The sequence below is a fragment of the Mauremys mutica genome, chromosome 15 (assembly GCF_020497125.1).
Source record: "Mauremys mutica isolate MM-2020 ecotype Southern chromosome 15, ASM2049712v1, whole genome shotgun sequence".
In the NCBI taxonomy this organism is placed as follows: Eukaryota; Metazoa; Chordata; order Testudines; family Geoemydidae; genus Mauremys; species Mauremys mutica.
This window is the reverse complement of record NC_059086.1, coordinates 2,539,294-2,560,705: the sequence shown is the minus strand read 5'-3', so window position 1 is coordinate 2,560,705 and position 21,412 is coordinate 2,539,294. Positions and strand designations below refer to the sequence as shown.

At 59.6% G+C, this 21,412-nt stretch overlaps 1 protein-coding gene across 4 annotated transcripts in view; it reads right to left on the bottom strand.

Annotated features, from left to right (window-relative positions):
* SLC8A2 (solute carrier family 8 member A2) overlaps window positions 1-21,412 on the bottom strand; it is an 83,679-nt gene that overhangs the window by 16,658 nt on the left and 45,609 nt on the right. The window contains exon 1 of one of the 4 annotated variants that reach the window (XM_044989038.1): window positions 1,746-1,858. The exons of the other annotated variants lie outside the window; for them this stretch is intronic. Within the exon in view, the coding sequence (XP_044844973.1) occupies window positions 1,746-1,765 (20 nt within the window). The 5' untranslated portion in view covers window positions 1,766-1,858. Of the gene's footprint in view, window positions 1-1,745; window positions 1,859-21,412 lie in introns of those variants that run through there. 4 annotated transcript variants of the gene reach the window in all.

Here is a 21,412-nt window from a genome sequence, read left to right as displayed (position 1 = left end):
CTCCCCCCACCTATGCAGAGGGCTCTGGTGTGAGGGCTCTGCTCCCGGCGTAGGGGGCAGATTGTGAGCATGGCCAGAGCACACTGCACTGTGGCTATTCTCTGCCCCTCAGGGCCCATATGGGGGAATGGAGCATGAGCTAGAGCAGCCTTGGGGCTGCTCTAATTTACACTGCGGGGGAGGGGAGAGGCAGGGTGCTGCACTACCACATAATGCTGTCAGAGCAATGGAGCGTTAAGCTCCCACCCACCCTGTCTCTGCCCCAAGCACAGGAACAGAGAATCAGGTCCTCTATTGCTATATTGACTCTGTCGTCCATTCTTGAAAGCAAAGCCCCTTGCAGCTCCCCCTCCACACATGTATCCCTGTTGAACCAGCCTCTGGGCTCCCGGAAGCACCTATCCCTGGCACCACATTGGGGCCAACACTGGTTGCGAGGGGAGAGCACCCCCTGCTGAGCCCCCACCCCCTGCAGCCCAGCGCCCCTAGAACCAATAGCAATGAGAGTTGTGCCCCAGAACAGAAGGACAACTCTGGGGCTTTCCTTCCTGATTCAGGAGCCATGACAGCCTCGTTGTGACACCACTGGGCATGGACTCAGGAGATCTAGGTTCAGTTCTCACCTGTGCGATCTTGCACAAGATGCTTCGTGCCTCGGTTTCCCCATCTGTAAAATGGGAAGAATGATCCTTCCTATTTAGAGTGGAAACTCTGCAGGGCAGGGACTGTTTCTCAGTCTGTCTGTGCAGCACCTGGCGTGACGGGGCCCTGATCTCAGTCGGGGTCTGGGCAGCGCCCGGTGCGACGGGGCCCTGATCTCGGTCGGTCTGGGCAGCTCCTGGCCTGACGGGGCCCTGATCTCAGTTGGGTTTGTCTACATGGGCAAATTGACCAGAATGGCTATTTTGCAATATCTCCCCATTCAGACTCTCTATTCAGACACAAAACAGAGTAATTAATCTGGAACAAAATCGCTTTTATTCCGGCAGAGAATGTCCACGTGGGGGGGTTATTCCAGAATAGGTAAATGATCCTGGAATAGCCATACTGGTCCTTTCCCCGGGTCCGTCTAGCCTCTAGTGACTGGATCTAGCTAGGGCAGCAAACAGGAGAACATTCCTTTCCTCCCCTCTCCTCCTGCATCCACTCTCCGTTCATCCCAGCCTCTCTCACAGCCCATCCATTTCCCCCAGATCCCTCCCCCATCCTATATCCCCCCCCCACCCCTCTGACTCATTTTCATGTCTATGTTCTCTCTGCGGCTCGACAGAGTAGCTGCTTTTCGCGGTAATTATTCATTGCCTTCCGCCCACTGTTTGTTATTAAAAAAAAAATCTGAAACATCTTCATATTCCTGAGTCATGAGAAACTGCCTCTTCTCCCAAGTGCCTGGCATCCAAGGAGCAAATCGCCAAGGATTAGAGGCTGTGTGGTCTAGTAGGAAGGCCAATGGGCTCGGGGGTCAGGACGCCTGGGTTTGAGCCCTAATCCGTGATTTTCCCCACTCTGTGCCTCAGTTTCCCCAGCTTTGGACTAGTTAGACCGTGAGCTCAGAGCACCAATCCACCCTTGGCCAGTGTCCCATCTCCAGCCTTCCCGGAAAGGGTTAAAAATAAAACAGAATACACTGGAGACGGTTTCTTTCCTTCCTGACCCCCACCGGAGACCAGCTGCAGCCCTGAAGCATGAGATTTGGGGACCATAAAACATGGAGCGGAAGGAACGCCCATGTGCCAATTTCGCACCTGAGAACGCTCCAACTCATTCCACCAGTGGCAGAAGCTTGCAGCTCCGGCGGGCCGGATCGCAGCACTCCCGCTGCATCCCTTCGGCAGCGAGAGCCCCTTCCCACTCCTTCGCCTCGTGAGGCCATTGTGTGTTTGGAGGCGGATCCACGAAGCCACTTGAGAAGGAGAGCGCCGATATTTTTCTCTGGCTGCACACCCACGCTGCTGCTGCAGCCTTCGCCGCCCAGGCATCATCAGCTCCAGCGGGGAGGCAAACATCAGCCAGTTTCCCACACGTGACATTTAAAGAGGCGCCAGAGGAAGCGATCGGGGGGCGCTGGAGGAAAGAGCTGGGCCCGGGCTGGGGGGGACTTCACGGGGATTCTCTACTGAGCCAGCTGGATGCTGAACAGACCCCGCGGTTCACTCCAGCTCCCCGCTGGGGGGCAGAGAACAGCCACACCCCCGAGGCACCCTCTACGCCAGGGACTGGCAGCAGCTCCACACTGGCCTCGGAGGCTCCCTGCACGGGGAGGCAGGAATCTCGGGGTCCGTTTCCATCCGCCTCAAGGCCCCGTTTCGCTATGGGGCGTGACTGATTGCCGGGCTCAGGGTGGGGCTTTGAGAGCAGAGGGTTCCCCGCCGCAGGTCCCGATTTGCCACTGGGTCTTGGCCTCCCTGCGACGCTCAGGCTGCAGCCGCCCAGCAGCGACTCCGCCCCAGGCTTCTCCAGCAAAGGAACCGGCATGTTTGGGTTGGGTCTCGTGACGGGCGCCCGGGGGACACTGCTGGGTTCCCAATGCCCACACAGGTGCCAGGCCCAGCCACACGCACCCGGCTGCCATGGCAGCGTCTACAAGCCAGAGCACGGGGAGCGCCCCTGGAGAGCTCCCAGCCAGTTGAAATACGGTTCCTACCGTGCAGCTCACGTCTGAAAAGCCCTGGAACAACTCCCTCGCTCCTGTTCAGCCTTTGTGTTAGCCAAGGCCGGCGCCATTTCGGAGCGCGAAAGCCTCTCGCGCAGCGGAAAGCTCGTGTGAATAAGCATCTGCCGAAGCTTTAGATTCACCTTCTTTCAAAAGCAGGCAGCCCCGGCGAAGCAGCAGCCCCATTACTACAAACTCAACCGCCAAGAGTCTCCTTCACCTCCTGCCCAGGTGCAAAGTTATCACGTCCCCTTCTAGTGGCTGGTCCACCTAGAGAACAGCCTACTACCGCTGGTGGTTAATGAAGTCGCTCCTTTGGCTCACGGGGGTCGCTGTCTGTACTAGAGGTCAGAGGCTGAAACCTGGCTCCCAGCCCATGATGGAAAGCAGGTGTGCAGCTGTGCAAGCAGCTGTCATGCCCCACTCCAGACGCAGCTGCATTTCAGTGGCAGGTCTAGGCTTAACCACCGGATCATCCTGGCTCTTTTCAAATCCTTAGCGGCAACCGGCCAGTGTTGCCAGTTCATGGGATTTCATTGCGAGTCTTGTAGCAGTTGGTGTCTGGAGTCCTGGGTTTCCACAAGGATCTCAGCTTTAATTTTTGTAAGGGGTCCGTTTCCAGCCCTCTGGGTTGTGGGGAAAAGCTGGAAAAATATCAGCCCAGCAGAGTCAGAAACTAGAAAGCCAAGAAAGAACCCTGGGTGGATTCTTCTTTTAAAAAACAATCTCGGGATTTTTAAGCCAGTCTCACGATTTCGGGGGCCAGTCTCATGATTTTTGCACGATGCCGTGACCCCAAATGCTAAGGCAGCTCATGAGCTTGTAAATTACCTCCCTTTGGCCAGGGGCCAGCTTGTATGCTGGCTGCTGCCCCACCCCTGACTTTACATCTCACTTAATTATCTCATTTCCTCCCCTCTGGCTCCCGCCCGTTCGTTAGGCCATTGGAATCCGACAGAACACTCGTCGGGTCTGTCTGGAGATGGGTCCAGCCTCTGAGGAGTTTGGCATCTGTGAGGTGTATTACAGCAGTGCTGAGCACCAAACAGAGGATCGGGGCCCTGTTGTGCCAGGTGCTGCGTATACACAGTGAGAGACAGTCCCCGGCCCGAAGAGAAGGCCGGCAGAGCAAGGACTATACCCCATTGCACAGATGGGGAAACTGAGGCCGGGAGAGAGGCAGTATTCTGCTTGTATCAGTGGCAGAGCAAGAATTGAATGCAGATCCCCTGTCCAGTGCTGTAAGCACCATGCTCTGGGCCTGGGCTTTGGAAGAAGGATCGCTGCGGCTGGCTCCAGACTCCATGCCCGCCTCTACCCTGAGGGCGCGGCAGGGATTAGGGGGCTGGCCACCGACGAGACACCACAGATGCTGAGACAGACCCTCCCCGGCTGTCAATTGGTGTCACCCCTTCGACTCTAAGGGAGCGACACCGATTGGCACCGGCTGGAGATCTGGCCCCCGTTGACACCAGTGGAGCTGCGCCGATTCCCAGCAGCTTTCTCGCCCCGAGGAGCTGTTCAGCTCAGGATTTACCCCTCCGAGCTCGCTGGTCTCTGGTCTCCAGCTGACGTCCTGCTTCACCCCAATCTGTCCGGCGCCGCTCAGTCTTCCGGACGCTTTCCCGGCAGGTGCTCGGGGGCTGGCGCGCTCACACCTCTCGCCAGGCCCGTCAGACCCTTCGTCTGATGCTAACGCTGCTCCCGCTTGGTTCTTAGAGGGGGGATGGATTGCTCCCAGCTCCCGCTCTCCAGAGATGTGCCCGGCCCCCTTCCCGGTCTGTCTAGCCCCTGATGCTTCCCAACCCATCCTCCTCTGCCTCTCCCTGCACACGGGCTGCTCAGAAATGTCTTTTCTTTTGCTTCTCCTCTTCCTCCCGCTCTCCCCAGTTCATCCATTCCAACCCCATTATTATTATTATTAGGTGTATTATCGCTCTGTCTAGTGGCCCCATTGTGAGCGAGATCAGGGCCCCGTCGTGCCAGGCGCTGCCCAGACCCCGACTGAGGGACAGTCCCTGCTGTGAAGAGCTCACAGAGTAAATAGACAAGGCAGACAAAAGGCAGGCAGCGAAACAGAGGAGACGTGACTTAACCAAGGTCACCCAGGAAGTCGGAGCCAGGAAAAGGACCCAGATCTCTTGAATAGACCCCACTGTCCACCTACCCCAGAGCACACGCAGGCCTGATCCCGCACGGTGCCAAGCATCTCCATGAGCTGGGCATGTGTGTTTGAGTGAGCTGTACCCCTGCCCTCTACAGGATTGAATCAGAATTGCTATACTGTGTGTCATAAGCCCTATACTGCTCACGGGGGATTCTCCTTGCGCTTGAGGAGCTGGGGGCTCTTGGAGCAGGTGGATCTAAGTTGTGATGCTGCTCTGAAGTTCCACTGGGCTTTGTCACCCCCTGGATGCCTCAGTCACTGCCTGTGCATTCCCCCGTCCCGTACGGATTTTGCCTCTCTGACGCAGGAGCCGCCCAGCTCTGCTCCGACTGAGGGAACTTGAACCTGTTTTTTATCCTACCTGCCCCAGACAGTCACGTAAAGGGAATCAAGAGACCCTGAGATGCCAGGTGCCTTTAAACTGAAGTCTTTCCCCATCAGCAGGGAAGGATCACCATGGCAACCCGCCTCCCTCCTCGTTGACATTAAGCACAGAGGAATCAATGACTGAGGCTGGTCAGGGGAGCGGGATGGGGGGGCCAGCAATCGAGGCTGTGGGGGGAGGGGAGAGGAGCGTGCCAGGGGGAGGGGGGCCGCTGGAGCTGAAATCTGAAGGGGTGGGGGAGACAGACAGGCAGATGGGCCGCGGGTGAATGATTCATCTGTCTGACCCCCGTCCCTGAGGCTAGGTGTGGGGGAAGGAGGTGCTGGCGGTCTGCACCCCCCCACACACACTCTTCTTCCGAATCCCCTGCCCTCGGCGTGCTGCCCCTCGCGGCTTTGCGGCCGGGCCGGCTAGAGCGTCCAGCAGAAGCCAGCACCGCTCCTACGCCCCTCGCCGGGCAGCGGGATCATTGCACCCAAGGGGCTGTAATACAGCGGGGCCTGTCAGGGGCCCAGCCACAGGGGGGCCTGGGTGGGCTCTGAGCATCCCGGGCCCGTCCAGATCGGAGCAGGGGTGTGTCGTGCTGCCAGGCCGGAGCTCTGCGCCCGCCCTGCAGAAAGCGACACCCCGGGCTGCCCATGCGTGTGCCCAGGCTTGGGAGGTGAAGCCTTGTGCCCGGGGCTTGGGAGAGGGCGTCGGGGCAGACGCTGAGCTGGCAGGTGCTCGGGCGCTGCCCGCTGGCCAGCGGCGCGCTGCGCACGGCTCAGCCCCTGCCCGGGCGGAGGCCGGTCTCTCTGCAGCGCTCCCAGGAGAGGATGCACTGAGCTGGGCGTCTCGGTGCAGAGCCCGGGCCAAGCTGCGCGCCCAGGAAGGCCCTGTCGGTGCCCCCCGCGGCGCAGCCAGAGCCGACCCGCCCAGGGGCCGCCCGGCTCGCAGGGGACGCAGGCCTCCCGCTGAAGGGCGGCCGCCCCGACCCCGCAACGAGGCAACAGCTCCCTGTCTCCCCCGCTGCAGTCAGGGTGCAGCCCAGGGGATCAGCGCCCCCCACCCTGGCCAGGCTGCACAGCACAGTCGGTCACCGCCCCTCCCCCCGAAAGTCACTCCTAGCTACGCCACTGGGGGCTGTGGCTCCCCCCCCCTTAAAGGTGGGGCTGTGTGTTCCCGGCGTCTTTACTGCTTTACTGGCTGGCTGAGAGTCGGGTGAGTCGCGGGAAGCCGGGGGGGCAGGGCCCTGACTCCCCCACACTCTGTGACAGGGGGTGTCTCCACGGCCTGGGCTCTGAGTCAGGTTGGAGCCCAAGCCCCGCTTCTGTCCACACACACATCAGTCTGACTCGGGTCAGCCAGCTGTCAGAACCTGGGTCCTGCTAGTGCGCTGGGTCAGAGCCTGAGCCCTGCTGTGACCTGGGTCCAAGCCGGGGCCATTCTGCAGTGTGGACGCGGCTCAAGCCACAGACCGGAGGCAGAAGGTCTGGGTGGCGCAGTATGGACGTGTCAGCACGACAGCGAGACCCAGGTTTACAACACAGTGCGGATGCTCAAGCGCAGGCTTGGAAACACCGAGTCCACACGCCTGGGTGCCACAGACCTGGGTCTACAAGGCAGTGTAGACATACCGTCCGTGCCTCAGTTTCCCCATCTATACAATGGGTTTAACAATACCAACCTCCTTTGCAAAGCGCTTTGAGATCTGCTGATGGGAAGAGCTGGGGATGATTATTAGTGGCACATTTGTACTGTTATAACTGTGTCCAGCCTAGGGAGATGATAGAGCAGCATATTTACAGCAGTATGATCGTTGTGTGTAGGCAAAGGTCGTACAGACACGGAGACACGGAGTCATCTGTGCCAGAGGTGGATATTCAATCCAGGTCCCCAGACTCCCATGACACATCATAATCCCGAGCTCCTAGAGAGCCATGGATCTCAAAGCACTTCACCAAAGGGATCGGGATCATTATCCCCACTGTACATATGGGCAAACTGAGGCAAGGAGCCGGGAAGCGACTTGCCCAAGGTCACCCAGAGAGCCAGTGACCGACCCAGGCCTAGGACTCCCGACTCTGTTACTTTATCCACTAGGCCGCACTGCCTCCTACGAAGGAAGCCAGCGGCCAGCTGGACTAGAGACGCAGCCAGCCGCTGCTAAGCCGTCTCTCATCCCCACCGGTGGCGATTTGTGTCCTGTTGCTTTAAATATCTTGTGATTATTCACATCTGCTGTCACCTGTGGGGGGTTTTCTTAAACCTTTCCCAAGGCACCGGCTCCTCCCCCCGGCCCCGGACTCCTGCAGCGGGCGTGAGAGCCCGCGACAGACACAGTGGGGACGTGGGCGCATGCCACCGATTATTCCATTATTCAAGGGCTGTGTGGTGTGCTGAGATTTGTCGTTTTCACACACACACACACACACACACACACACACACACACACACACACACACACACACACACACACACACACACAGCGCAGGGAGAGGCACGTATCGGTGCTCCCCAGAAACAGCCTCACGCCTGCCGAGCCAAGGCGGCGCCTGATAAGAGCCGCCCTCGGCTCCCGACCAACGGGCTCCATACGTGTACAGCAAGCAGGGGGATAAACCTCCCCCCTCCCCAGCCATTTCAGCCTGGTGATAAAGTGCTCCCCTGCTATGGAGCCAAGTGTTATGGAGGTGGCAGCGCAGCCTAGTGGGTAGAGCAAGGCCCCCCCCCCCCCGAGAGTCAGGAATCTTGGGTTCTGTCCTGGGCTCTGCGAAGCGCGTGGGATCTGGGCTGGTGCCAAAGGTGGGGTCTGTTCCCAGCTCTGGGAGGGGAGTGCAGGGGTTGGAGGGACCTGGGGGGTCAGGACTTCTGGGTTCTGTCCCAGACGCTGCCCAGACCCAGACCAAGATCAGGGCCCCCATCGCCCCGGTGCTGCCCAGACCCCGGCCGAGATCAGGGCACCATCGTGCCGGGCGCTGCCCAGACCCCGACCGAGATCTCCCCCCCCCCCGTTATGACTGGGGCAAGGGCAGTCATGCTTAGTGGTCAGAGCACTGGCAGTCAAAGGCCAGGAACAACACCGCAGGTCAGGGCTGGAATCCGGGCATCCCAGAGCAAGCCGAGAGACCGGCCCATCACTCCGGCCGGCAGGGCACCTCGAGGTCCTGCACCAACCAGGGCCCATGAGGGACGGGGTCAGTCCGGCTTCCCGGCGTGGTGATAGTCAACTCATGGCAATGCCGGGGAGCAGTGCCGGCCGTCCTGCAGAACCGCGACTAGCCCAGGCTAGATTCTCTGTCCTGCTCAGGCCCCGCCGTGAATCTCCCCACACCCCCCCAGCGCAGGGGGGTCCCCTCCGGCCCGTGTGGATCTGGGGTATACAAAGTGGATGGGGGATATGGCCAAGTGCTGCGCTGTATTCTCTGCTCCTGTCGGGGGCAGCGGGTGAGTTGTGGGGAGTAGCGTCCTGGTGTCGGGCTGCATTGTGCGCGTGTTGTGTCTCGGGGTAGCCTGCCTGTGGAGGAGCGAGGGGTGTGATGGGGAGGAGTGGCCTGGGCATAACCATTAGGGCTAGCAAGGAGCAGAGTCACCGACACTGAGCGGAGAAATTACAGGCACTCGCATTTCTCATCACTTTGTAATGCTCATTTCTGGACTCTTTGGGCCTGTTCACCGCGAGCTGTCCAGCGACCCAGCTGCATTCGCAGACTCTTTGAACTGATGTGAACAATCACCCAGGGGAATTGCTAATAACACTCTGCCTCTCTCCCGTCCCCACCTGCACAGCGCGATTCATTTCCCGGCCGAGAAGGACGATGGTTTTCCAGGCTCTGTCGACGGTGGCATAAAACCCATTGGAAGCCTGGCCCCGGCTTCGGCTGGGTGAGACGGACGTAGCTCTTCCACGTCTCACCTCTCCTGAGCTCCAGTCCCACAAAAGGCTGCAAACTAACTAACTATCGAATCATAGAATCGTAGGACCGGAAGGGACCTGGAGAGGTCATCTCATGGCGGGACCATCCCTGACAGGTGTTTGTCTAACCTGCTCTTAAAAATCTCCAGCAATGCAGATTCCACAGCCTCCCTGGGCAGTTTATTCCAGTGCTTAACCACCCTGACAGTGAGAAGTTTTTCCTAATGTCCAACCCCCTTGCTGCAATTTAAGCCCATTGCTTCTTGTCCTAGTCTCAGAGGTTACTGAGAACAATGTTTCTCCCTCCTCTTGTAACAACCTTGATGTACTTGAAAACTGTCCTCATGGCCCCTCTCAGTCTTCTCAGCCAGACCAAACAAACCCAACTTTTTCAATCTTCCCTCCTAAGTCACGTTTTCTAGACCTTTCATCATTTTTCTTGTTTTTCTCTGGACTCTCTCCAATTTCTCCACATCTTTCCTGCAACGTGGGGCCCAGAACTGGACACAATACTCCAGTTGAGGCCTTATCAGCGTGGAGTAGAGCCGAAGAATCACTTCTCGTCTTGCTTACAACACTCCTGCTAATACGTCCCAGAACCATGTTCGCTCTTTTTGCACCAGTGTTACACCGTAGCTTGTGATCCACTGTGACTCCCAGATCCCTTTCCGCAGTACCAACTGGAGAAGCGTTAACGACGCAAAACCCTGATGACAGCTCTGTTTCGATTTTCGCTCTTTGGTTCTACAATGAAGGGGGGAGGAAATCAACCCACCCTCAGCAGTTTATACATTGGAATTGACAAACTGACAAGCCTCCCAAACAGGTGCATTCCCTGCTCTTCCCTGGATAATTTTCCGAAGATAAAAACACATTTTGCAGGGGGCGTACTAGCTGGTGCCTTCTGCATGTAGCTAATCTCTCTCTCTCCTCCTAATACCTGAAGTTCTCTAAGCTTGTCAGCTTTAATAACTAGCGTTGGATTGCAATTTTTCTGCCAGGCAGCCATTAATTTCAATTTGCAAGCGGGCGAGCCCGGGCAAAAAGTTATCGCCAAGTTATTTGCTCTACCGTTGAACAAGATCCAAGATGAGTGAAATGCAGATGTTGCTGGAAACATCATTAGGATGGGCATATGTGTGTGTGTGCGTGTGGGGGTGGGAGGGTGGATGTATAGGAAATGAATTAGGTATTCAATTCCCTCTGGATGTCCAGGAGTTAACAACAGAATAGTCCTATAGGTTGGGTGCTAAGTTGGAACTTGGGAAGCAAGAGTTCAAATCCTCCCCGCTGTGTGGGGCACATCATTTTTCCTCTCTGTGACTCAGTTGCCCATCGGAAAGAGTTTGATTTGAACATCATGGTGCCTCATGGGAGTTGTAGTTCAGGTGCCTCATGTCCCCATTCCCCTCTATGGGCTGCCCCCCCCAGCTGGACTACGTCTCCCATGATGCTGCTGCCTCCTCTCATAATCCAGGGAATGAAGCATCATAGGAGATGTAGTCTTGACCTACAGAGGAGACTGGGCATACGAGGCACCCGAACTACAACGTCTACTTTCAAATCAAAATATTTTGGGATGAGCTATTGACCAGAAATCGGAGGGGCTGAGAGATCATGAGCCCCGTGGGGACACTGAGTTACAGAGGGACCAGGTGACTTGCACAAGGAGGCTGAGGCAAAGCAGGACTTGAATCCAGATTTCCAAAATCCCAGCCCCCACCACGGCACCTTCCTTCCTTCTACCAATGCCCCCCTGTAGCCGCACGGGTGAGCGTTTCACACCCCCCAAGCGCCCCTGGCCTGTCGGCTCAGGACATCCCCACATGACGCCCCGTAACCAACAGAGCCACTCAGGATTTTCCCACGGAACGAGGCTTCTTCCCGACACAAACCACGGTTTCCTCACAAAAAAAACCCAGGCGGCGTTCTCCCTGCTCGGCCAATATTTCTGATTTCCTGTGGGGAGCGTCGAATCGGTTTTCTCTCGGCGCAGCCCCGTGCTGCAAAAATTCCCGGCTCTTTCGACTTTCCAATTTGAGCCAAGATCGGCAGAGCTGAGATTCCCCGCGGGATGGAAATTCCCATTTCCCAGCCGCCCTGGGAATACGCAGCCGTCGCTCTCCATGGTGGTGAAAGCAGAAACCCAAATCCCACTAGATCCGCTACTGCCAAGGGTGACTTTTACCGGCGGAGACCCTCAAGTGACGCTCAGGGCTTCCCTGCTGGGTGAAGATCTGGGCTGACTAACCCCGCCATGAGAGTAGGCAATCAAGGAAAGCCATCGCTCTGATTCCACGCCACGCTCCTCCGGCACGGCTAGACAGAGACCGAGCCGTGGCAGCCGTGGGGCCTTTGACATACCGGCCCCATGGGGCGGAAGGGGTCCTGCGTTGCTAAGTAACGGCTGCTCTTTGTCACAGGGACTGGAAATTGCAGGACGCACATTCTGCCGGGAGCTGGCAGCTACGGCAGGGAGTTATATTCAAGGGGGTGACATGTCTGGCACATGGGGCTCTGTGACAACCACAGGCCTGTTTGTTTCCATACACTAGTCTAGCACCATGTCTCTGCCTTGCTAAGGAGAAAAAAACACAGCTAGTGGGTAAGATTAGGGAGAATGGTTGCCAGGACTCCTGGGTTCTGTACTTGGCTTTGGGAGGGGAGTGGTGTCTAGTGGTTAGAGCAGGGGGGCTGGGAGCCAGGACTCCTGGGTTCTATCCCCAGCCCAGGGAGGGGAGTGGGGTCTAGATTATAGCATGGAACGGGGGATGGAACCCTTGGGTTCTCTTCTCCATGCTGGAAAGGACGGGGGGTGTCTCATTATTCAGGTACGGGGGAGAAGTCCGGACTCCTGGGTTCTGCTCCCAGCTCTGTCACTGTCTGTGTCACTGGGCTGCGGACGGGGGCTGCGGACGGCGGCTGCGGAGGGGGGGCTGCGGACGGGGGTGCGGACGGGGGCTGCGGACGGGGGGCTGCGGATGGGGGCTGCGGACGGCGGCTGCGGACGGGGGCTGCGGAGGGGGGGCTGCGGCCGGGGGCTGCGCACGGGGGCGGCGGACGGGGCTGCGGACGGGGGCTGCGGACGGGGGTGCGGACGGGGGTGCGGACGGGGGGCTGCGGACGGGGGTGCGGACGGGGGTGCGGACGGGGGGCTGCGGACGGGGGCTGCGGATGGGGGTGCGCACGGGGGCTGCGGACGGGGGGCTGCGGACGGGGGTGCGGACGGGGGTGCGGGCGGGGGCTGCGGAGGGGGGGCTGCGGACGGGGGTGCGGATGGGGGCTGCGGACGGGGGGCTGCGGACGGGGCTGCGGACGGGGGCTGCGGACGGGGGGCTGCGGACGGCGGCTGCGGATGGGGGCTGCGGATGGGGGCTGCGGACGGGGGGCTGCGCACGGGGGCTGTGGACGGGGGCTGCGCACGGGGGCTGCGGACGGGGGCTGCGGACGGGGGCTGCGCACGGGGGCTGCGGACGGGGGCTGCGCACGGGGGCTGCGGACGGGAGGCTGCGGACGGGAGGCTGCGGACGGGGCTGCGGACGTGTTACCGCGGCTCTTTGGCAATGTCCATTGGGAAATTCGGGCTCCTTCTCAGGCTCAGGCTGGGCACCTGCTCTAGCCCATCGGGGCCCTCGATGTGCCCCCAGCCCAACCCTGGGCGCTGGGTCCCTTTCCCACAAGCTCCTGCTGCTCTGCCCCCGGCTGCGGAGCAGCCAGATCTGTCTGAACCGGTGCCACAGCCCCCCTGTGCCCAGGCACCGTCCTGCTCTCAGAGCCGGGACGGGACAGAGCCCCCTGCTGCATGGGCCTTACGCAGCCTTGGATGCCAGGGGGGTGGGGGCGAGAGAACTAGACACAGAGACAGAGACAGAGAGAGATGGGTGAGTGCGGGAGAGATAGATCGATAGATAGATAGATAGATAGATGGGGGGGTGGGGGTGGGGATAGATAGATAGATAGATGGGGTGGGGATAGATAGATAGAGGGGGTGTGTGGGGATAGATAGATAGATAGATAGATAGATAGATAGATAGATAGATAGATAGATAGATAGAGGGGGGTGTGGGGATAGATAGATAGATAGATAGATAGATAGATAGATAGATAGATGGGGGGGTGGGGGTGGGGATAGATAGATAGAGGGGGTGTGTGGGGATAGATAGATAGATAGATAGATAGATAGATGGGGGGTGGGGGTGGGGATAGATAGATAGATAGATAGAGGGGGTGTGTGGGGATAGATAGATAGATAGATAGATAGATAGATAGATAGATAGATAGATAGAGGGGGGGTGTGGGGATAGATAGATAGATAGATGGGGGGTGGGGGTGGGGATAGATAGATAGATAGATGGGGTGGGGATAGATAGATAGAGGGGGTGTGTGGGGATAGATAGATAGATAGATAGATAGATAGATAGATAGATAGATAGATAGATAGAGGGGGGTGTGGGGATAGATAGATAGATAGATAGATAGATAGATAGATAGATAGATAGATAGATAGATAGATGGGGGGGTGGGGGTGGGGATAGATAGATAGAGGGGGTGTGTGGGGATAGATAGATAGATAGATAGATAGATAGATGGGGGGTGGGGGTGGGGATAGATAGATAGATAGATAGAGGGGGTGTGTGGGGATAGATAGATAGATAGATAGATAGATAGATAGATAGATAGATAGATAGATAGATAGAGGGGGGGTGTGGGGATAGATAGATAGATAGATGGGGGGTGGGGGTGGGGATAGATAGATAGATAGATGGGGTGGGGATAGATAGATAGATAGATAGATAGATAGATAGATAGATAGATAGATAGAGGGGGGGTGTGGGGATAGATAGATAGATAGATGGGGGGGTGGGGGTGGGGATAGATAGATAGAGGGGGTGTGTGGGGATAGATAGATAGATAGATAGATAGAGGGGGGTGTGGGGATAGATAGATAGATGGGGGGTGGGGGTGGGGATGGATAGATGGATGAGGAGGGGACACAGAGGGAGAGATCCCTGTGACCTGCCCCCAGGACGTCGACCCCCCGCCAGACTCCTGACCATAGGAGGAATCGCGACACTGGCCCAGAGCCCGGCCCATCCAGCCCAGTCTGCAGACCCAGGAGCAGCCTGGAGCAGATTTCGGAGACAATCCAACACACGAAGCCACCAACGCCTCTGGCCCCTCCGCCAGGGCCCTGCCAGCTGGTGATGAACTCATGCCCAGAATCCTGAACACTGGCTGGCCACCAGCAGCAGTATTGCCTAAGGGTTAAAGCACTGGGCTGGGAATCAGGAGCCCTGGGCTCTGCTCCTGGCTTTGTTACCGACTCTCTGGGCCTCAGATCCCCAGCTGCAGAATGGAGCTAATACTCCTTCCCTGTTCTGCTGGGGGACTGTGGGGGCAAAAGTCAGGCTTGCCTCAGTTTCCCCTTGCTCTCTTTAGACCGTAAGCTCTTTGGAACTCTGTGTCTGGGCAGCGCCCGGGGCGACGGGGCCCTGATCTCGGCCGGGGTCTGGGCAGCGCCCGGCGCGACGGGGCCCTGATCCTGGTCGGGGTCTGGGCAGCGCCCGGCATAGGGGGGCCCCCGATTCGTTGGGCCCTCATACAAATAACAGTCCCAGGGAAGGGTGCTGCGCTGGAGACGGGCTCAGATAGCACCGTTGCCCCTTGGGAAGGTTTGCCAGCCCAGCTGGCTGTTCATGGCCTGTCCTGCTGCAGGCGACGAGCAGGCCCCCAACGCCCCCAGCCCGCGGCCAGGCTGGGCCCCGAGGAGCCGTGTGACAGTTCTGGCTGGAGCAAGGTGAGATGGGGGCAAACGTCCTGTCTCTGTGAGTGCGTCTGCCTCACGCTTCACTTCGGGGGCCTTCCCGGCCAGCTCAGCGCCACCAATGCTCCCCCTGCGTGAGCGAGTGACAGAGAGCGGCTGCAGCCGACGTGGGCTCGCGGGAGTGTCCGTGCTGCTGTGGCTGGTGGTGTCTGCCGGCATGTGTGTGCTTGGGTGTGTCAGGGTAGACGTGTGTGTGGCTGTGTCCGTGTGTGTGCACGCATGTTCCTCAGCGTGTGTGCATGCATGTTCCTCAGCGTGTGCATGTGTGGGTCTGTGTGTGCGTGTGTGGGTCTATGAGGGTCTGTGTGTGCATGTCAGTGTGTGGGGAGACTCAGGCCCACTCACTAGACCTCACCCTGGTTAAACCCCTAAGCAGGGCTGTCTAACGTCCCGTCCAGAATGTTTTGCTCGCAATACGATGATAACGCAGAGATTCTTGGGAGCCATAGAAATGTCCCAGCATGGTTTGAATCTTGCCAAGTTCTCGGCCTCAACAATTTCATGTGACGGGCAGTTCCACCGTCCAATTACGCAACGTATCCAATGGGAACATACCCCCTTTCCCTGCCCGGTCCCTCGGCCGCGCGCTGGGCGACACGGAAAGAGGAAGTCCCTTTCTCCCTTCGCTAGCCCAGTCGGCACTGGACAGACTGTTCTCGCGGCCACTCGTCTTTGGGACGTTTATGCAAGAGACTTTCACTGCGTTAATTAACCGGCACTTGTCTCCCGCGGACGCAGCTCCCCGATCGGTGGGGCAAGGCGGAGGAGACAAGGGGGGATCATTTTCATTTCAAATCGTATTCCCCTTAGTACCAAAGCATTAAGTAGACTCATGTTCAGAGGCCCATTGTGCTAACTTCGCACAAGGGCCTCCCCCCGCCTTCCTGCAGCAGCTTTTCCCGACCAGTTAAGCACGAGGGGCTCTTAACACTCTTTTAATTGGACACCAGCCCTAGCAGGAGCATCACAGGGACCCGCGAAGGCTCCCTCGCCAGGACGATCTGCAGAGGTCGGGGGCTCATATCAGGTGCCTCCCAAGGCTTTGAGGATGGAGGTTTTCACTACCAAAGAAGCAGGGGGGAGAGAACCAACCTCATCATCTTTTCTCTGTTCCTGATTTGTCCTTAATTAGTTTTCGAGACTGGGGGCTATTGAAGCCAGGGTTACAATTTAAAACTTAAGCAGCTCCTTTGATTTATCGCCTTTATCGGAGGGGGAGAGAACAGATTTTTAATTAAAACAATAAAATAAAATAAAATAAAATAGGGCCTGATTCCCAGTCATGCTCAGGCCACACTGGTAACATCAAGAGGTGGAAATGGCCCCTGGAGAGTGACCCACACGCTGTGGCTATTGTCCGCCCCCCAGGGCCCATAGCGGGCAGAGTCCAGACACCAGGAGCTGGGCAAGAGAGCTGAAAGCCCCTTGCCTCTAGCGCAGGAACAAGGTAACTGGGAATCAGGTGCCTGGTTCTCATTAGGATTCAACTCAGGCTGAGCATTTAGTAGGATGCAGAAAACGATCAGCCATGGATATGGAGGAGGAGCCCATCCAGCGTTAGAACAGGAGATAGTTAAACATAAGCCAAAGGTTACAAACCCTCATGCTCCAAGGCATGAGACAACCTCCAACAATCAAGGGTCAGGAGGGAACACGCCCTGGGCACCAAGTTATCCCACCACTGTCCACTAGGGGGAGCACCTTGCACCTTGCTCTGAAGCAGCTGGTGCTGGTCGCTGGGGGGCGAGGCTACCCAGCTAGAGGGACTGGGCTGACCCAGGGTTGCGATGGCTCCTTCAGCCGGCATTTTCCACCAGGAATAAATTCACCCCCCAAAATAACCAAAGGAAACCAGTGTCTCCGGTGAAACGGCCAGGATGGTTTTCACTGAGTTTTGAAACATCCGTTCCCGGCATTTCCCAACGTGAGTCTCCCCAGATGCGGAGTGTCTGATGAAGTGGGGGATTGTTTTATTTTTTCGTGGTTTCCCAGGGGGTTGCAGGCCGAGGGGGTGGGACTCAGTGTCCCCGGGTGTCACTGCTTTAACGAGGGGAGGGGAGGGGGAGTTTGTTGGGACACAGGACCGGAGAGGGAGCCTGAGACCCCGGCCGATGGGCTGGAGGAGGGAGACCCCAGCGACTGGTGACCCACAGCCCCAGCTCAGGAGTCGCAGCCGGTTCTGGCCAGTGGGGGACAATGGGCTGCGGGGAGAGGACCCCGGTGACCTGACCAGTCGGTTCCAGCCGGAGGGGGGCTGAGAGGAGAGGAGGCCCAGGCGACCCTGTTTACCTGGAGAGAGGACAATGGACAGAGGCGGGTTGGGGCCGGGGGTCTCAGCTGCCCAGCTGGGAGCAGGGGGGCTCGGGGCTGGAGGGGGGGAGCAGGCAGAGCCCCCCTGGCTGCAGGGGGACTGGGATGTGCTGGGCTGAGGGAGGCCAGGCCTGAGGCCCTGAGAGTTTCCTGTGCTGGGTTCAATGCTCAATAAACCCTCCTGTGTTACGCTGGCTGAGAGTCGCTCCGGGCTAGAGATCAGGGTGGGGGGTGGAGCATTAACCCCTTTGGGGGCGGAGGCCCCAGGGGCCCAGAGCGAGGGGACTCCCTGAGGGGCCCACGGCAGAGACAGACGTGCTGAGGCTCCGGGAGGCGGAGGGGCCTGACCCCGAGGGAGAGTGGCCCCCGAGAAGGGCTGTCGCACTGAAGGGGGTCCCCCCCATGGACCGCACGGGGCCAGGAGTGGGCACGATCGGAGCGGAACCAGGACCGTGTGTAAACAAACACCCCCACCCTGGACTGGCCTCCGAACCCTCCCTGTCATCTGAATTCAAGAGTACCATGAACTGTACGTGGTGTCTCTGGAGCTGGAATCAGCCTGGTGAGGGCTCTACATTCACACCCTGCCTTGCTCCGGATTAACCGCCCTGTGTAAATGAGCCCGAATGCGCATCGGTTAAACCCGTGACCCGGGTTCCTCTGTTCGGGGAGGCAAAGAATCAAACCGGAGTTTGAGCTGCTAATTAGCCGCCACCCGTCTGCTGTTCTCCAGAGCCGCTCTGCCCCCGGGAGGGATCCGGCCCCCCGGGACGGTGCTGTGCCAGCAGGAGCTGGCAGTGCCCGGGGACTACACTGTCCTGCTCTGCCAGATGGAAGCAGATCCCGGCGGGAAGGGCCATGGTGGACTCTCAGCGCATCTTGTGGAGGGTGTCACAGCACTTCATGCAGGTGAGTGAATTCAGACCCACAGATCCCCCACCAGATCCATGTTATCTTCCCCGTTCGGCAGGCGCAGAGCCAGAGGTGGGGAGTGTGGGGAGCGGCTGACCCCAGGCCCCAGAGCAAGTCGGTGCCAGGGGTAGGACCCAGGAGTCCTGACTGCCTGGACCGTGCTGTAAGCACAAGACGATCCCTCCTAAAGCTGCAACTGCGCAATGGCCAAGTCCCGCCTCTGGGGTGGAGTCAGCAGCTGACGGTACAGGGACCCTTCACCCACCACTGAGATGCAGCCGCCTCTGGGGTGGAGCGCAGCAGCTGATGGTACAGGGACCCCTCACCCACCACTGAGATGCAGCCGCCTCTGGGGTGGAGCGCAGCAGCTGACGGTACAGGGACCCTTCACCCGCCACTGAGATGCAGCCGCCTCTGGGGTGGAGTCAGCAGCTGATGGTACAGGGACCCCTCACCCACTTCCACCATCCATGGATCCGGCCCTAGAAATCCTAATGACCGGACTGACCCTGATTGAAGCAGAACCTTACTGGAACCTGGCTGCTCGTTAGAAGCCTCATTTAAGGGCCATTTGTGTGTCTCTGTGTCGCCAAGAGCATCCTCCCAAGGGGAGAGAAACGCTCAGCTCTGCTGTGGGAAACACGGAACTGGCTGACGTCTGTCCCAGCAGAGTCTCCAGGCAGCCGGTTCTGGGTCACTGGGAGGTGCCAGGCGACAGCCAGAGACTGGAATTAACGAGCAGGAGATTTCCCACCGTTCGCTAACGAACTCAATCCGGCGGGTGCCACGGAACCGCGGGCGAAGGGGCCAGGCTTTCAGCGGGTACAAATCGGCCCAGCAGAGTTGACGTCAGCTCCAGTTTGCACCAGCTGGGGATATGGACCCATTGATTGGGTCACTCAAACCTGGTATTTAACCCCAGCTTTCTAGGTTAGAAAAATGTGATTGCGCCGGCACCCGCCTTCTCCATCAGTGAGATGCAGCCACCTCTGGGGTGGAGCGCAGCAACTGTACAGGGACCCCTCACCCGCCACTGAGATGCAGCCACCTCTGGGGTGGAGCGCAGCAGCTGGGAGCAGATCCTGGACTAGGAATCACTTGCTTCTCCTCTGGGTTTGCTGAAGAGGGAACTGCAGGGCAGGATGAAGGTGCAGCAGATCAGTGTGTAGGACTGGAATAGCATGGGGGGGGCTATGGGTCAGGAGTGAGGGGCCCTGGTAATGTTATGGGGGGGACAGGCTGGGACAGCAGAGGGGCTGCGGGTCGGGAGTGAGGGGCACCGGCAGAGCTGGGGGGGGGGGTTAGGCTGGGACAGCAGAGGGGCTGCGGGTCGGGAGTGAGGGGCACCGGCAGAGCTGGGGGGGGGGTTAGGCTGGGACAGCAGAGGGGCTGCGGGTCGGGAGTGAGGGGCACTGGCAGAGCTGGGGGGGGGAAGTGGGGTGCCGGGGCTGGCGAGGAGGGGCTGCGGGTCGGGAGTGAGGGGCACCGGCAGAGCTGGGGGGAGCCCAGGGCTGGGCTAGGAGGGGCTGTGGGTCGGGAGTGAGGGGCACCGGCAGAGCTGGGGGGAGCCCGGGGCTGGGCTAGGAGGGGCTGCGGGTCGGGAGTGAGGGGCACTGGCAGAGCTGGGGGGGGGGAAGTGGGGTGCCGGGGCTGGGCTAGGAGGGGCTGCGGGTCGGGAGTGAGGGGCACTGGCAGAGCTTGGGGGGGGAAGTGGGGTGCCGGGGCTGGGATAGGAGGGGCTGCGGGTCGGGAGTGAGGGGCACTGGAAGAGCTGGGGGGGGGTTAGGCTGGGACAGCAGAGGGGCTGCGGGTCGGGAGTGAGGGGCACTGGAAGAGCTGGGGGGGGGTTAGGCTGGGACAGCAGAGGGGCTGCGGGTCGGGAGTGAGGGGCACTGCCAAAGAGGGTGGAGCCGTTTACACAACACCCACCTAGTGGCCCCTCTGCAGACCCACCAAGGAGCTTCCCTGGCTCCGTCCCCTTTGCTTCTTCCCCCTCCCGCTGCTACCCCGGGAGCTCCCAGCTGGGCTGTCCCCATGTCAGGGGCCGGGCGTCCCACCAGGAGCCGGGACAGGGGCTGGGGCTGGGGCGGGGCTGGGGCTGGGGCTGGGGCTGGGGCCGGGACTGGGGCAGGGGCCGGGGCTGGGGCAGGGGCTGGGGCTGGGGCAGGGGCTGGGGCGGGGGCAGGGACGGGGCCGGGGCTGGAAGCAGCTTCAGGCCCCCCCCTCGGCCAGGGACGCTCTGTGGAAGGAGCCGGCCGCGGTGCTGAGCGTGTGGGCGGGAACGGCTGGTGTGGGCGGCAGGGCTGGCGGGGACGTGATGCCGGGTGTGATGGGGGGTGGGAGCGAGTGGGTGTGTTACGAAATGTGTGTGTTTGTGTGTGTGTGATGGGGTGTGCAGAGAGCAGGTTGTTCTGAAAGAGGGTGTGTGTGTGTGTGTGTGTGTGTGTGTGTGTGTGAAGGATTTGTTGTGCAGAGAGCAGGTGTGTCAGGCAATGGGTGTGCAAGGGGGTGCATGGATAACACGTGTCAGGCAGTGGGTGTGTGTGACAGGGTGTGCAGGGAGCAGGTGTCAGGTGAGGGGTGTGCGAGGGCATGTGGAGCACAGGTGTGTCAGGCAAGGGGTGTGTGAGGGCGTGCGGAGCATGGGCGTGTCAGGTGAGGGGTGTGCAAGGGCATGTCAGGTGAGGGGTGTGCGAGGGCAGGTGGAGCACAGGCGTGTCAGGTGAGGGGTGTGCGAGGGCATGTCAGGTGAGGGGTGTGCGAGGGCATGTGGAGCACGGGCGTCTCAGGTGAGGGGTGTGCGAGGGTGTGTCAGGCAAGGGGTGTGCGAGGGCGTGCGGAGCACAGGCGTGTCAGGCGAGGGGTGTGCGAGGGCATGCGGAGCACGGGCGTGTCAGGCGAGGGGTGTGCGAGGGCGTGTCAGGCGAGGGGTGTGCGAGGGCGTGTACTGGGTGGTGGACGTGTCAGGTAGCCGGGGGTGCAGCCTGGCATCGCTGCCCAGGGTGGATAGTGCACAGGGACAGACGGACGGACACTCTCGATCTGCCCCCCAGGGCTCAGCCCACCCAGCCCCCTCCCAGCGCTGACGAGCAACCAGCGTCCTCAACCCAGCCCTCCCCTGCCCTGCAGCTGGGGGGCGCCACCTCGGGGCACATCCACCCCCCACAGGCCCACCTCGACATGCAGGTATTACAGCCCCCTCACCACGAGTGTTAGTGGGGTCTAATGGCTAGAGCAGGGGGGGCTGGGAGCCAGGACTCCTGGGT